This window comes from Myotis yumanensis, unplaced genomic scaffold (genome assembly GCF_028538775.1).
Source record: "Myotis yumanensis isolate MYYU_CA2020_CCGP unplaced genomic scaffold, mMyoYum1.0.hap1 SCAF_4, whole genome shotgun sequence".
In the NCBI taxonomy this organism is placed as follows: Eukaryota; Metazoa; Chordata; class Mammalia; order Chiroptera; family Vespertilionidae; genus Myotis; species Myotis yumanensis.
Window position 1 is genome coordinate 111,719,322 of NW_027223755.1, and position 15,561 is coordinate 111,734,882.

At 38.2% G+C, this 15,561-nt stretch overlaps 1 protein-coding gene across 1 annotated transcript in view; it reads right to left on the reverse strand.

The window, feature by feature from the left end:
* The window catches only part of LOC139009403 (phospholipid-transporting ATPase ABCA3-like), a 383,929-nt gene that overhangs the window by 297,556 nt on the left and 70,812 nt on the right, over positions 1–15,561 (reverse strand). Inside the window, exons 5-7 of the mRNA XM_070413702.1 lie at positions 13,907–14,166; positions 11,710–11,826; positions 10,846–10,963 (exon numbers count right to left, since the gene is read on the reverse strand). Of these exons, the coding sequence (XP_070269803.1) occupies positions 10,846–10,963; positions 11,710–11,826; positions 13,907–14,166 (495 nt within the window). The remainder of the gene's footprint in view (positions 1–10,845; positions 10,964–11,709; positions 11,827–13,906; positions 14,167–15,561) is intronic.

Genomic DNA, 15,561 nt, shown 5'->3' on the forward strand with positions numbered 1-15,561 from the left:
AGCCACCACAGCTGTGAACAGCACCCATCAGAGGAGCTGCTGCCAACTGAGGAGCAGCTGCTACTGAAACAACCCAAGGAGCAACCACAGCCCGAGGAGCCACTGCCACCCAGGGAGCAGCCACTGAATAACTCAACATCTAGATATGTCAGTGAGATCAAACATGGGTAGACAAAGAAACCCCCAAAGGAAAGAAAAGGAGGACTCGCCAGAAAAGCAGCTAAGTGAGACAGAGGCATGCAACATGACAGAAAAAGAATTCAGAATAAGGGTCCTAGAGTGCATAAACCGGATGGAGGAAAAAATCAACAACATATGCAAGAAGTATGAAGAAACAGATGAAAAAATCAACTACTTATGCAAGAAGCAAGAAGAAACAAATGAAAAAATCAATAACTTATGCAAGACCCAAGAAGAAATGAAGAGCGATATAGCTGCAATAAAAAACACCATTGAAAGCATCAACAGTAGACTAGGAGAAGCGGAGGACTGAATTAGTGAATTAGAAGACAGGAAAGCAAAACACACCCAAACTGTACTTCAATTGGAGAAAAAAATTAAAAGACAGGAGGAGAGTCTAAGGGAGCTTTGGGACAACATGAAATGAAACAACATACGAATAATAGGGGTGCCAACACAACAGAAAGAGGAACAAGGATTAGAAAACCTATTCGAAGAAATAATATCAGAAAACTTCCCTGAAGTGGGGAAGAAAAAAGTCACACAAGCCCAGAGAGTCTCAAACAAGGTGAACGCAAAAAGACCCACACCAAGACACATCATAATTACCATGACAAATGTTCAGGACAAAGAGAGAATCTTACAGGCTGCAAGAAAGAGACGGAAAGTTACATACAAGGGATCTCCCATTAGATTATCAAATGATTTCTCAACGGAAACACATCAGGCCAGAAAAGAATGGACGGAAATTTACAAAGTGATGCAAAGCAAATGACTGAATCCAAGAATACTCTATCCAGCAAGGCTATCATTCAAAATTGAAGGGGAAATAAGAAGCTTCACAGACAAAAAAAGGCTAAGGCAGTTTATCGCCACCAAGCCAGCAATGCAAGAAATGCTAAAGGGACTGGTGTAAAAAGAAGAAATAAAAAGCTCAGAAAGAAAACAGCCACACAAAAAAAGAAATGGCTACAAACAAGTACCTTTCAATAATAACTTTAAATGTAAACGGACTAAATGCTCCAACCAAAAGACATCGAGTGGCTGAATGGATAAAAAAACATGATTTATATATTTGCTTTCTACAAGAGACCCACATCAGAAAAAGGGACTCACAGAGACTGAAAGTGAAGGGATGGAAAAATATCTTTCAGGCAAATGGAAATGAAAAGAAAGCTGGGGTAGCAATACTTATATCGGACAAAACAGACCTCAAAGTGAAGGCCATAACCAGAGATAAGGAAGGCCACTTCATAATATTAAAGGGATCAATACAACAAGAAGATATAACCCTGATAAACAGATATGCACCCAATGTAGAAAAACCCAAATACATAAAAAAAACTCCTGGAAGATATCAAAGGAGAGATCGACAACAATAGAATCATAGTTGGGGACTTTAATACACCATTGACATCACTGGATAAATCCTCTAGACAAGCAATCAGCAAAGAAACAGCAATCCTAAATGACTCACTAGATCAGATGGACTTAATTGACATCTTCAGAACATTCACCCCAAAGCCACGGAATATACATTCCACTCAGATGCTCACGGGACAGATTCAAAAATAGACCACATATTGGGCCACAAGCAAAGTCTCCCCAAATTCAAGAAGATTGAAATCATACCAAGCATCTTCTCAGACCACAAGGGCATAATATTAGAAATAAACTACAATAAAAACAACCCAAAATACTCAAACACTTGGAAGCTGAATACCATGTTATCAAATATTGATTGGGTTAACAATGAGATCAAAGAAGAAATTAAAAACATCCTGGAAACTAATGACAATGAAAACACAACAATCCAAAACCTATGGGACACAATGAAAGCAGTCCTGAGGGGGAAGTTTATAGCTCTACAGGCCTATCTCAAAAAACAAGAAAAAATGGTAGTAAATCATCTAACTCTACAACTCAAAGAATTAGAAAGAGAGCAACAAGAAAATCCCAGAGTGAGCAGAAGGAAGGAGATAATAAAGATTAGAGCAGAAATAAATGACATAGAGACCAAGAAAAAAAAATGCAGAAAATCAATGAAACCAAGAGCTGGCTCTTCGAAAGGATAAACAAGATTGACAAACCTCTAGCTGGGCTCACCAAGAAGAAAAGAGAGAGGACCCAAATAAACAAAATCAGAAACGATAGAGGTGAAATAACAACAGTCCCCACGGAAATACAAATGATTGTTAAAAAATACTATGGACAGCTCTACTCCAACAAACTAGACAACCTGGAGGAAATGGACATATTCCTAGAAAAATACAACTTTCCAAAACTCAATCAGGAAGAATCTAAAAATCTCAATAGGCCAAAAACCTTGGAAGAAATTGAAGCAGTCATCAAAAAGCTTCCAGCAAACAAAAGCCCAGGACCAGATGGCTTCACAGGGGAGTTTTACCAAACATTCAAGGAAGAATTAAAACCTATCCTCCTCAGACTACTACAAAAAATTCAAGAGGAAGGAACACTTCCAAGCTCATTCTATGAAGCCAGCATCACCCTAATACCAAAACCATGTAAAGACAACACAATGAAAGAGAATTACCGGCCAATATCCCTCATGAACATAGATGCCAAAATCCTCAACAAAATCTTAGCAAATCGGATCCAGCAGTACATCAGAAGGATCATACACCATGACCAAGTAGGATTTATCCCAGGGATGCAAGGATGGTACAATATCCGCAAATCAATAAACGTGATACATCACATAAACAAATTGAAAGAAAAAAACCACATGGTCATATCAATTGATGCAGAAAAATCATTTGACAAAATCCAACACCCATTTTTGATAAAAAGTCTCAGCAAGGTGGGAGTAGAAGGATCATACCTCAACATAATAAAAGCCATATATGACAGGCCCACAGCCAACATCATACTCAGTGGTCAAAAACTAACACCATTTCCCCTAAGAACAGGAACAGGGCAGGGATGCCCACTCTCACCACTCCTGTTCAACATAGTACTGGAAGTATTAGCCATTGCAATTAGACAAGAAGAAGAAATAAAAGGCATCCAAATTGGAAAGAGGAAGTAAAACTCTCCTTATTTGCAGATGACATGATATTATACATACAAAACCCTAGAGACTCCATCAAAAAGCTACTAGACTTAATACATGAATTTGGCAATGTAGCAGGATACAAAATTAACCCCAAGAAATCTGAGGCATTTCTATACACCAATAGTGAACTTGCAGAAAGAGAGACTAAAAAAAACAATCCCATTTACCATCGCACCAAAAAAATTAAGATACCTAGGAATAAACTTAACTAAAGAGGTAAAAGACCTCTACTCAGAAAACTACAGGAAGTTGAAAAAAGAGATAGAGGAAGACATAAACAGATGGAAGAACATACCGTGTTCATGGATTGGTAGAATCAACATCATTAAAATGTCCATACTACCCAAAGCAATCTATAAATTCAACGCACTTCCCATTAAAATACCAACGGCATACCTCACAGATCTAGAACGAACTCTCCAAAAATTCATCTGGAATGAAAAAAGACCCCGAATAGCTTCAGCAATCCTGAGAAAGAACAAGGTAGGTGGGATCTCAATACCAGATACCAAGCTGTATTACAAAGCCACTGTTCTCAAAACTGTCTGGTACTGGCACAAGAACAGACATATAGATCAATGGAATAGAATAGAGAGCCCAGAAATCAGCCCGAACCAGTATGCTCAATTAATATTTGACGAAGGAGGGAAGAACATACAATGGAGCCAGGATAGTCTCTTCAATAAATGGTGTTGGGAAAATTGGACAGATATATGCAAGAAAATGAAACTAGACCACCAACTTACACCATACACAAAAATAAACTCAAAATGGATAAAGGACTTAAATGTACGACAGGAAACCATAAAAATTCTAGGAGAATCCAAAGGCAACATAATCTCAGACATATGCCGAAGCAATTTCTTCACTGATACAGCTCCTCGGGCACTTGAAACTAAAGAGAAAATGAACAAATGGGACTACATCAAAATAAAAAGCTTCTGCACAGCAAAAGAAACCATCAACAAAACAACAAGAAAGCCCACTGCATGGGAGAACGTATTTGCCAATGTTATCACCAATAAGGGTTTAATCTCCAACATTTATAGGGAACTCATACAACTTAACAAAAGAAAGATAAACAATCCAATCAAAAAATGGGCAAAGGACCTAAATAGACACCTTTCAAAAGAGGACATTCAGAAAGCCAAGATACATATGAAAACATGCTCAAAGTCACTAATCATCTGAGAGATGCAAATCAAAACAACAATGAGGTACCATCTCACACCTGTCAGAATGTCTATCATCAACAAATCAACAAACAACAAGAGCTGGAGAGGATGTGGAGAAAAAGGAACACTCATACACTGCTGGTGGGAATGCAGACTGGTGCAGCCACTATGGAAGACAGTATGGAGTTTCCTCAAAAACTAAAAATGGAACTCCCATTTGACCCTGTTATCCCACTTCTAGGAATATATCCCAAGAAACCAGAAACACCAATCAGAAAGGATATATGCACCCAGATGTTCATAGCAGCACAATTCACCATAGCTAAGATCTGGAAACAGTCTAAGTGCCCATCAGTAGATGAATGGATTAGAAAACTGTGGTACATCTACACGATGGAATACTATGCTGATGTAAAAAAGAAGGAACTCTTACCATTTGCAACGGCATAGATGGAACTGAAGAGCATTATGCTAAGTGAAACAAGCCAGTCAATGAAGGAAAAATACCACATGATCTCACTCATTCATGGATAATAGAGACCATTATAAACTTTTGAACAATAATAGATACAGAGGCAGAGCTGCTTTAAACGGATTGTCAAACTGTAGTGGGAAGGCCAGGGAGGATTGGGGGGCAGGAGGGAGGCTGGTAAGGGATCAACCGAAGGACTTGTATGCATGCATATAAGCATAACCAATGGACATAAGACACTGGGGTTAGGGGAGGCCAGGGGATTGTCAAGGGCGGGGGGAAAAAAAGGACACATATGTAATACCCTTTGTAATACTTTAAGCAATAACAAAAGAAAAAGAAAAAGAATCAAAGAGAGGACCCAAATAAATCCAATCAGAAATGAAAGTAGCAAAGTAACAACTGACATCACAGAAATACAAAGGATTTTAGGAAAATATTATGAACAACTATATGGAAACAAAAAAGTGATTTGAAATGGACAAATTCATAGAAACATACAATCAGGAACAAGCAGAATACCTGAACATACCAATAACAACTGATGAAATGGAAGCAATAATTAAAAACTCTCAGTGACAAAAGTCTTGGACTTTATGGCTTTGCAGGCAAATTTTACCAAACATTCAAGAAATACCACCTATCTTACTCAAAGTATTCTAAAAAATTCAAGAGGAGGAAAGATTCTGAAGCTCTTCTTACAAAGCCAACATTATCCTAATATCATCACCGGATAAGGCACAACAAAGAAAGAAAATTATAGGCCAATATCCCTTAGTAACATAATAGCAAATAGGATCCAGAAATAGAATAAAAAGACCATATATTCATGACCAAGAGAGAGATATTCTGTGAGTAGAAGGTTGGTACAATATTTGCAAATCAATAAATGTCATACATGACAAAAGCAAAAGTTAAGATAAAAACAACATGGTCATATCAATAAATGCAGAAAAAACCTTCAACAAAATCCAGCACCATCTATAATAATAAAAGCATAATATGCTAATTAGACCTGATGAGCTTCTGGATGGAGCCAAGGCTGCAAGGGAAGCCCGGGGGGTCCTGGGTGCCTGCCAGCGGCCAGAGGGAAGCCTGGGTCCCAGGTGCCAGAGGGAAGCCAGTGCCGGCAGCTGGGGGAAGGAAGGCCTACTCTTGCACCAATTTCGTGCATCAGGCCTCTAGTTTTATAATAAAAACTCTCAGCAAAGTGGGAATAGAGGGACCATACCTTAACATAATAAACACTATATATGATAAACCCACAGCTAACATTATACTCAATGGGCAAAAGCTAAAAGCATTTCCCTTAAGATGAGGAACAAGTCAGGGATGTCTGCTTTCCTACTCTTATTCAGCACAGTACTAGAAGTTTTAGCTATAGTAATCAGACAAGAAGAAATAGAAGGCATCAAAATTGGAAAAGAGGAAGTAAAATTATAATTATTTGCAGATGACATGATATTGTACATAGAAAACCCTAAAGACTTCAACAAAACTACTATATTTAATAAATTCACAGAAGTTGCAGGATACAAAATCAATATCCAGAATTCGATGGCATTTTTATATACCAATAATGAACTCTCAGAAGGAGAAACTTCAAAAACCATCCTGTTTACTATTACAACAAAATAAATAAATAGGAATAAATTTTACCAAGGAGGTAAAAGATCTGTATATGATATAGACGAAAAAAATTAAGAAAGACATAAGTAGGAAGATGGCGGCGTAGGTAAACACCGGAGACTGCCGCCGTGGACAACCACTTCAAAAATACAACTAAAAGTCGGAGCGGACATCAACCAGAACCACGGGAAGGCTGGCTGAGGAGAGTCTCTTCAACTAGAAGCAAAAACAACAGAATTCCGACGCTCAGCGGAGACGCAGTGTGGAAAATTTAAAGGTACGGCGGTGCGGTGGTGAGGGTGCGCGCGCAAAGCGGGCTGGCGGCTGAGGGCGCGGTTGTCGTTTTCAATCAGGAGCGAGTCTCAGACTCTGGGCTACAGATCCGGGCGAGTCTCTAGGGACCCAGACTCAAACGGGAGAAGCGGGACTGTCTGGCTACGGCCCCTCCGAGGTTTGCAGCGGTTGTTGGGACCGAGAGGCAGAGCCCCTGGGGACGGACTGAGAGCGGCCATAGCTGCTCCCTCCCCCCGCCCTGTTGAGCCCGCCCCGCCCAGGCCCTGCGCACAACCATTTGCCAACCGCCTCAGGCAAAGGCTGGAATAACGCCTCCCCAGAAGACAGACGTTTCCCACAGCTGATTCCTACAGCCAGTCGGCCTGGAGGTCAAATCCCTCTAGTGTTAACTACAACAATTAAGGCTTGGCTAGAACAAGACTGCGCACAGAGACCACAAGGGGGGGCACCAAGAAAGCATATAAGATGCGGAGACAAAAAAACATGACAGAAATGGAAGATATGGAGCTAAGAATCGCAATTTTGAGGGCTTGCCATAAATTTGTGCAGAGCCTCATGAAAACTAATGAGACCCTCGATGCTACGATAAAGAAATTAGAAAGTAAGCATACACGGACTGAAATAAAGAATATTATACCCAATAGCAGACCAGAGGAGCACAAGAATCAAAACAAAGATTCGACAAAAAACACCCAATTGGAAAAGCAAAATGAAAAAAGAATCCGAAAGTGTGAAGATAGTGTAAGGAGCCTCTGGGACAGCTTTAAGCGGTCTAATATCAGAATTATCGGAGTGCCAGAAGATGAGAGACAGCAAGATACTGAAAACCTATTTCAAGAAATAATGGCAGAAAACTTCCCCCACCTGGAGAAAGAAATGGACTTACAGGTCCAAGAAGCGCAGAGAACCCCAAACAAAAGGAATCCAAAGAGGACCACACCAAGACACATCATCATTAAAATGCCAAGAGCAAAAGACAAAGAGAAAATCTTAAAAGCAGCAAGAGAAAGAGGCTCAATTACCTACAAGGGAATACCCATACGACTGTCAGCTGATTTCTCAACAGAAACTTTGCAGGCCAGAAGGGAATGGCAAGAAATTTTCAAAGTGCTGAATACCAAGAACCTACAACCAAGATTACTTTATCCAGCAAAGCTATCATTCAGAATTGAAGGTCAGATAAAGAGCTTCACAGATAAGGAAAAACTAAAGGAGTTCATCACCGCCAAACCAGTATTATATGAAATGCTGAAAGGTATCCTTTAAGAAGAGGAAGAAGAAGAAAAAGGTAAAGATACAAATTAGGAACAACAAATATGCATCTATCAACAAATGAATCTAAGAATCAAGTGAATAAATAACCTGATGTACAGAATGAACTGGTGATTATAATGAATCAGGGACATAGAAAGGGAATGGACTGACTATTCTTAGGGGAAAAGGGGTGTGGGAGATGCGGGAAGTGACTGGACAAAAATCATGCACCTATGGATGAACTCAGCGGGTGGGGAGTGAGGGTGGAGGGTGGGGTGGGAGCTGGAAGGAGGGGAGTTATGGGGGGAAAAAAGAGGAACAAATGTAATAATCTGAACAATAAAGATAAAAAAAAAGAGAGAGAGAAAAAAAAAAAAGAAAGACATAAGTAGAAGCATATATCATGTTCATGGCTGGAAGACTTAGCATCATTAAAACATCCATTACACCCAAAGTGACCTATAGATTCAACACAATCCATATTAAAATATCAATGGCATATTTCACAGACCTAGAAAAAATATTCCCCAAATTTATATAGAACCAAGGAAGATCCTGAATAGCCACAGCAATCTTGAGAAAAAAGAATAAGATGGAAGGTACCACAATACTAGATATCAAATTCTACTACAAGGCCATTATAATCCAAATAGCCTGTTACTGGCATAAGAACAGGCATATAGGCCAATGGAACAGAATGGAGATCCCAGAAATAAACCCATAACTTTAAAAGAGCATTCAGTGGAATAAACCAGTCTCTTCAATAGATGGTGTTGGAAAAATAGGACAGATAAATGCAAAAAAATGAAACTAGATCACCATCTTACACCACACACAAAATAAACTCAAAATGGATAAAGGACTTAAATGTATGACAGGAAGCCATATGGTAAAAGTCTTAGAAGACTCCATAGGCAGCAAAATATCAGACATATATCGTAGCAATATCTTTACCGACACAGCTCCTAGGGCAATGGAAACTAAGGAGAAAATAAATGGGACTGCATCAAAATAAAAAGCTTCTGCACAGCAAAAGAAACCATTAACAAAACAATAAGAAAGCATGAAAGAACATACCAGTATTTGCCAATGTTATCTCCGATAAGGGCCTAATTTACAAAATTTATAGGGAACTCATACAACTTAACAAAAGGAAGATAATCCAATCAAAAAATGGGCAAAGAACTTAAATAGATACTTTTCTAAAGAGGACATACAGAAGGCCAAGAGACATATGAAAACATGCTCTAAGTCACTCATTATCCAAGAGATGCAAATCAAAATGACAATGAGGTACCATCTCACACCTGTCAGAATGGCTATCATCAACAAATGACAAGTGCTGGCGAGTATGTAGAGAAATAGCCTATTAACTGCTGGTGGAAATGCAGACTGGTGTAGCCACTGTGGAAAATGGTATGGCGTTTCCTCAAAAAACTAAAAATGAAACTCCCATTTGTCCCAGTAACCCCACCTCTAGGAATATATCCAAAGAAACCAGGAACACCAATCAGAAAGGATATATGCACCCTTATATTCATAGCAGCACAATTTACAAAAGCTAAGATTTGGAAACAGCCTAATTGCCCACCAACAGATGAGTGGATTAAAAATCATTGGTACCTCTACACAATGGAATACTACACTGCTGTAAAAAAAAAAAGAAAGAAAGAACTCTTACTATTCATTACAGTATGGATGGACCTGGAGAGCATTATGCTAAGCAAAATAAACCAGTCGGAGAAAGATAAATATCACATGATCTCACTCATTTGTGGAATATAATGAACAACATAAATAAAAATAGATCCAGAACTAGAGAAGCATGGAACAAATCGTCAAACCTCAGAGTGAAGGCAGGGGAGGGTGGGGTGGGTGTAAGAGATAAACGGAAGGACTTGTATGCATGCATATAAGCATAACCAGTGGACACAGACACTAAGGGGGTGAGGGCATGTGCTGGAAGGGTGGGACTGTCCAGGGAGAGGTCAATCGGGTAAAAAGGAGACTTATTACATAATACTTTATACAACAAAGAATTTTGAAAAAGTAATGGATTAAAGTCTGTAATGTGAAATAAATCTCCAATTTAAATTGCATTCATAGAGGGGATAAATGGTTATAGACGAAGTTGACTTACAGTGGTTAACACACAATACAGTGTTCAGATGATGTGTTTTGGAATTGTGTACCTGAAACCTGTATAATTTTAATTTTGTCACCCCAATAAATTCAATAAAAAGGTGGGAAAATAAAAAAATTTAAAAAAGAAATCAACTTCTGCAGGAAGAATTGTTTATTTATCCTAAGTTATAACTGGTCACAATTTTATTTTATATCCTTTTTAATATACACATTGGGCCACATTAATTTTCAATGTTCTCTTTACCTCCTATTAAATGATTTCATATACAATTCATCTTCTATGATAGAATGTAAGTCAAGACTATACATATGAGCTCAGCAGATGTGGCTCAGTGGTTAAGTGTTGACCTATGAACCAGAAGGTCATGGTTTAATTCCCAGTCAGGGCACATGCCTGGGTTGTGGGCTTGATCCCCAGTAGGGGCGTGCAGGAGGCAGACAATCAATGATTCTCTCTCATCATTGATGATTCTATCCCTCTCTCTCTCTCCCTTCCTCTCTGAAATCAACACACACACAAAGACTACATATGAGATGTCTAGAAGGAGCACCCAAATAAGATCCCATTTTGGACAATTAGAACAGAAATTGCATTATGTATGGAGGGGTCTTAGACTCACCTTTACTGAAGAATGTGCTAACCATAAAGCCAAAGAATATTGAAGCAATGGCATAACACATGAAAAAGACAAAGATGAAGCTAGAGTCACTGTAGCGGAAAATTGGCTCATTGAAAATCTACAATAAAACAATAAGACAATTTAAGGCACACCATAAGGACTGTCACATAAACACAAGGGAAGAAGGAGAAAATGAAGGCCTGAAAGAAACAGATCACATTACTCAGTTACTGAAGCTTAATTTGTGGGAAAGTTAACTAAATAACTTATTTCTTACAGAAGGGTTTCTGGTGTTTTTTTTCCCTTGGAGATTCAACAGCCTATGAGTCTCCATAGTGGAGACAATATAAGCCATATTTCATCTTCCTGAGACCAATCAGTCCACACTTGAGAGGACTGACTTTATCCCTCTCAAAGGATAGCTGCAGCAGGCTACAATCTTGGAAGAAGATATCCAATATAGCAGACATGAACCACATTAGCTACTGAGCACTCAGAAGGTAGCTTATGTAAATATCATTTAATTTTAATTATTTTTATTTAAATTAAAAAACAAATACAGTGTCCAGTACACATTAGGTACTTCTAATGATGATATTGCATATGAATTGAGATGTGCTTTAAATATAAAGCACAGACTGCAGTTTGAAGACAGTACAAAAAAGAATGTAAAATAAAATATCTTAATTTTCACATAGATTGCAGGTTGATATATTTTGTATATATTGAGTTAAATTAAATATATTATTAAAATAATTTCACCTGTTCTTTCTATTCTTTAAAATGTATAGTGGCTACTAAAGATTTAATATTTCATAGTGACTCATTAAATATCGATTGGATAGCACAAAATTAGACACTTGCCTTGGCAAAGAATAACACACATATCAAAGAGATAATAATGATATAAAAAAAGAAGACTACGAGGAAATAGGAAGCCCAGATCATCCAGTTTCTAAGTCCAATTATGAGTTGGTACTCCTGTAGGAAAGTCAACACAAATCAAATATAACATATAACAGTAATTCATAGTGCTTTCACATACATTTTAAAATTAAATTCCCATAAAATCCTATATAAATAGGTAATATCTCTATTTTGTGCATGAGAAGAAGCAATGCTCAAAGTCAAGTATGTTGGTCAAAATTATGGAGTTAGTAAGGACAGTATTAGCATTATAGGATATTTCTCCTTATTTCAGACATCTTTTTCAGTACTATACTTAGTATGGGACCAAAATGGAAAGCATTTCAAATTAAACTTTGAAATATTAAGATCTCTTTTATATTATAGTATACTTTCTGGAATATTAGAGAAATGTGTCTATGTTTTTTATTTTAAAAATCCAATTGTAAGTTAGAAGTTAGTTATACTTCTTATGCTTGTTTCTTGTAGACAATGTGGCCTTTTCTCCGCCTCTGGCTGGTCTCAATATATTCTCTTTGTCTTTGGTTTTCAGCAGTTTAAATATAATTATGTCTAGGTGTATATGTGTGCGTGCGTGTGCGTGCATGTGTGTGTGTGTGTGTGTGTAGTGTTGTATTTATCCTGCTTTGTGTTCTCTGAGCTTCTTCAATTTGTGGTTTGATACGTACCACTGATTTTGGAAAAAACTCTGCCATTACTTCTTTTTAAAATTTATCTTTATTGTTGAAAGTATTACAGATGTTCCCTTTTCCTCCCCATTGATACTCTCCTTCCCACTTCCAACCTCCCTCCAGGCCATCACCTCACTATTGCCTGTGTCCAAGGGTTACGCATAAATGCATATAAACTCTTTGGTTAATCTTTTTCCACTCCCCACCTCCGCTCTGAGAATCATCTGTTGCATGCTTCCATGTCTCTGGATCTATTTTGTTTGTCAGTTTATTTTGTTCATTAGATTCCACATATAAGAGAGCTCATGTGACATTTGCCTTTTTCTCACTAGCTTACTGGTATTTCACTTAGCATAATGCTCTGCACATTAGCTCTATTCTCTCATATCTTCTTAGAGGGATTCCAATTGTGTACATGTTATACTATTTAATATTGTCCTACGCTTTTTGTGTGCTTTTTTCTGAATTTTTAAGTTTTGTTTTCTCTTTAATTTAAGTTTGTATAATTTCAACTGTTTTATTCAATTCTCTGATTCTTTCCTCATCAAGGTCAAATGTACTGATGAGTCTGTCAAAAGCATTCTTCATTTTTGTTAGCATAATTTTACTTCTATCATTTTCCTTTAACTCCTTATAGTTTTTCTCTCTCTGATAGCATTAACTGTATGATCTTACATGTTTTCTACTGTGCAGAAAAGAGCTAACAAAGGAGGCTTGAGACGATTAGGAAGTCGTGTTTGCAAGGTCAATTTTTCTAGGCTTTTCCTGTGTCATTTCCTCTTATGATCTATCTATGGGTATTTACTATACCAATCTAAGAAATTCCAGATGTGAGTATAACTATATGCTGAGTCCCACTGCATTTCAGAAAATGGGGGTGGTCTTGATGCTGGAAACATATACCTTTCCCTTTAGAGCCTTTAAATTACTAACCATAATAATTTTAAATTCCTCGTCTGATATTTCCAACATCTCTGTCTTATCTGAGTCTAGTTCTGGTAACTAATTTGACTCTTTGGACTGTCATTTCTTAATTTTTGATGTGCTTTGTAATTTTGTGTTGTTGAAACCCAGACATGTTATCTAGGACTGTAGCTATCAAGGTAAATAGACTGAAAGAGTGGGAATTTAAGTTAATTTAGTTAGGTGGTGAACTGTGTTTGAGGTTCCTAGGTACTACAGACTACAAATTCCCCCAGTGACCTCCTTGCCTTCAGTATTTTCCTTTTTGTGGCTTCCCAGAGATGGTTTGCCTCTGCAATTCTTCCAGTTTGAAAAACTAGAAAGTTTCATCACTTTCTGTTCTATATTTGCTGTTACTGGGATGTAATTTGCTGCCACTAGGCATAACATCTACCTACCAATGCTGAATATGTAGAAATAGTCTAAGTCTCCATTTAGAAGAGCTCCATAGGCATAAAAATATATTTACAGACACTTTATCAGAGAATAATTGGGATTACCTTCAATCTTTTTTCTTTTTCTGACACAAGGGTTCGCATGGTGGAAAGTACAGTTGGAGAGAACATAAGTATGAACATCAAAGGGAGGAAGCTATTAAGGCTTATAATTAACCTGTCTTCAGAATAAGCTGGATGTGGAAATCTCTGTATAAGAACACTAATGCCATCAAACAGCTTCTGGGCAGCACGGCCCCCATGGTACAGCATGATGGCCTTATCTAAGGCATGCTGCACAGCCAGGAACCCTTCTTTGATGTACCCTGCATGACAAAGCAGTGTCAAATAAAACAGACTGAGGGACAGCTCAGACGAACAAGGCAATTCAAGTAAGTCATAACTTGTCATCTACAGAACATAAATTTAATGTTGTACCAAGGCCAACTGAACATAATTACTCTGAGAACATATCAGTTTTGGCACTAAAGGGATACTTTAAAAAAAAAAAAGATCTTATTGTTTAAAGTATTACATATGTCCCCTTTATTCCCCACTGTCCTCTCCCAGCCCAGGCCCCCACACCCCTATTGTCTGTCTATTCATTATGCTTATATGCATACAAATTATTTTGTTGTTCTCTTTTCTCCCCTCCCCCACTCCCATCTTCCCTTGCCTTCCCTCTAGGTTTGACTTTTTCAGCTGAAACTGATTTAAATCTTCTGAAAACTAAGTATATTAAAGGAAAGCAGTAGATTTGCTGAATGCAATTTAGTTTTATTAAAAATGCAGCTTTAGCCATAACCAGTTTGGCTCAGTGGATTGAGCGTTGGCCTGCGGACTGAAGGGTCCCAGGTTCGATTCCGGTCAAGGGCATGTATGTTGGTTATGGGCACATCCCTGGCAGGAGGTGTGCAGGAGGCAGGTGATCAACGTTTCTCTCTCATCGATGTTTCTAACTCTCTATCTCTCTTCCTTCCTCTCTGTAAAAAATCAATAAACTATATTTTTAAAAATGCAGCTTTAATAAAACATTGGTGAATGAAGACTTGGAAATGTAGTAAAAGAACTAAAACTCAGAATGACAGCTATATTCTAGTGCAGTGGTTCTCAACCTTCCTAATGCCGAGACCCTTTAATACAGTTCCTCATGTTGTGATGACCCCCAATTTCATTGTTACAAATTGAACATAATTAAAGCATAGTGATTAATCACAAAAACAATATGTAATTATATATGTGTTTTCCGGTGGTCTTAGGCAACTCCTGTGAAAGGGTTGTTTGACCCCCAAAGGAATCGTGACCCACAGGTTGAGAACCACTGTTCTAGTAATGCAGGATGGCCCCAAGGAACATGGTCTCACTGAAACTAAGTTAGCCAAACAACTAAAAGGCAGCTAAAGCTTTAATTTTAGAGAGAAACCAAGATAGTGGCATAGGTAAACACCGGAGATTGCTGCCTCGCACAACCACTTCAAAAATACAACTAAAAGACAGAACGGACATCATCCAGAACCACAGGAAGGCTGGCTGAGCGAAAATTCTACAAATAGAAGGAAAGAGAAAAACATACCGAGACTCAGAGGAGGTGCGGTGCGGGAGTAAAATACAGAGGTACAGAGGCGCATGCGGAGAGGGTTGGCGGCTGAGGACACAGTTGTCTTTTTCATTCGGGAGGGAGTCTCAAGCTCTGAGCTCCAGTTCCGGGCGAGTCTCTGGGG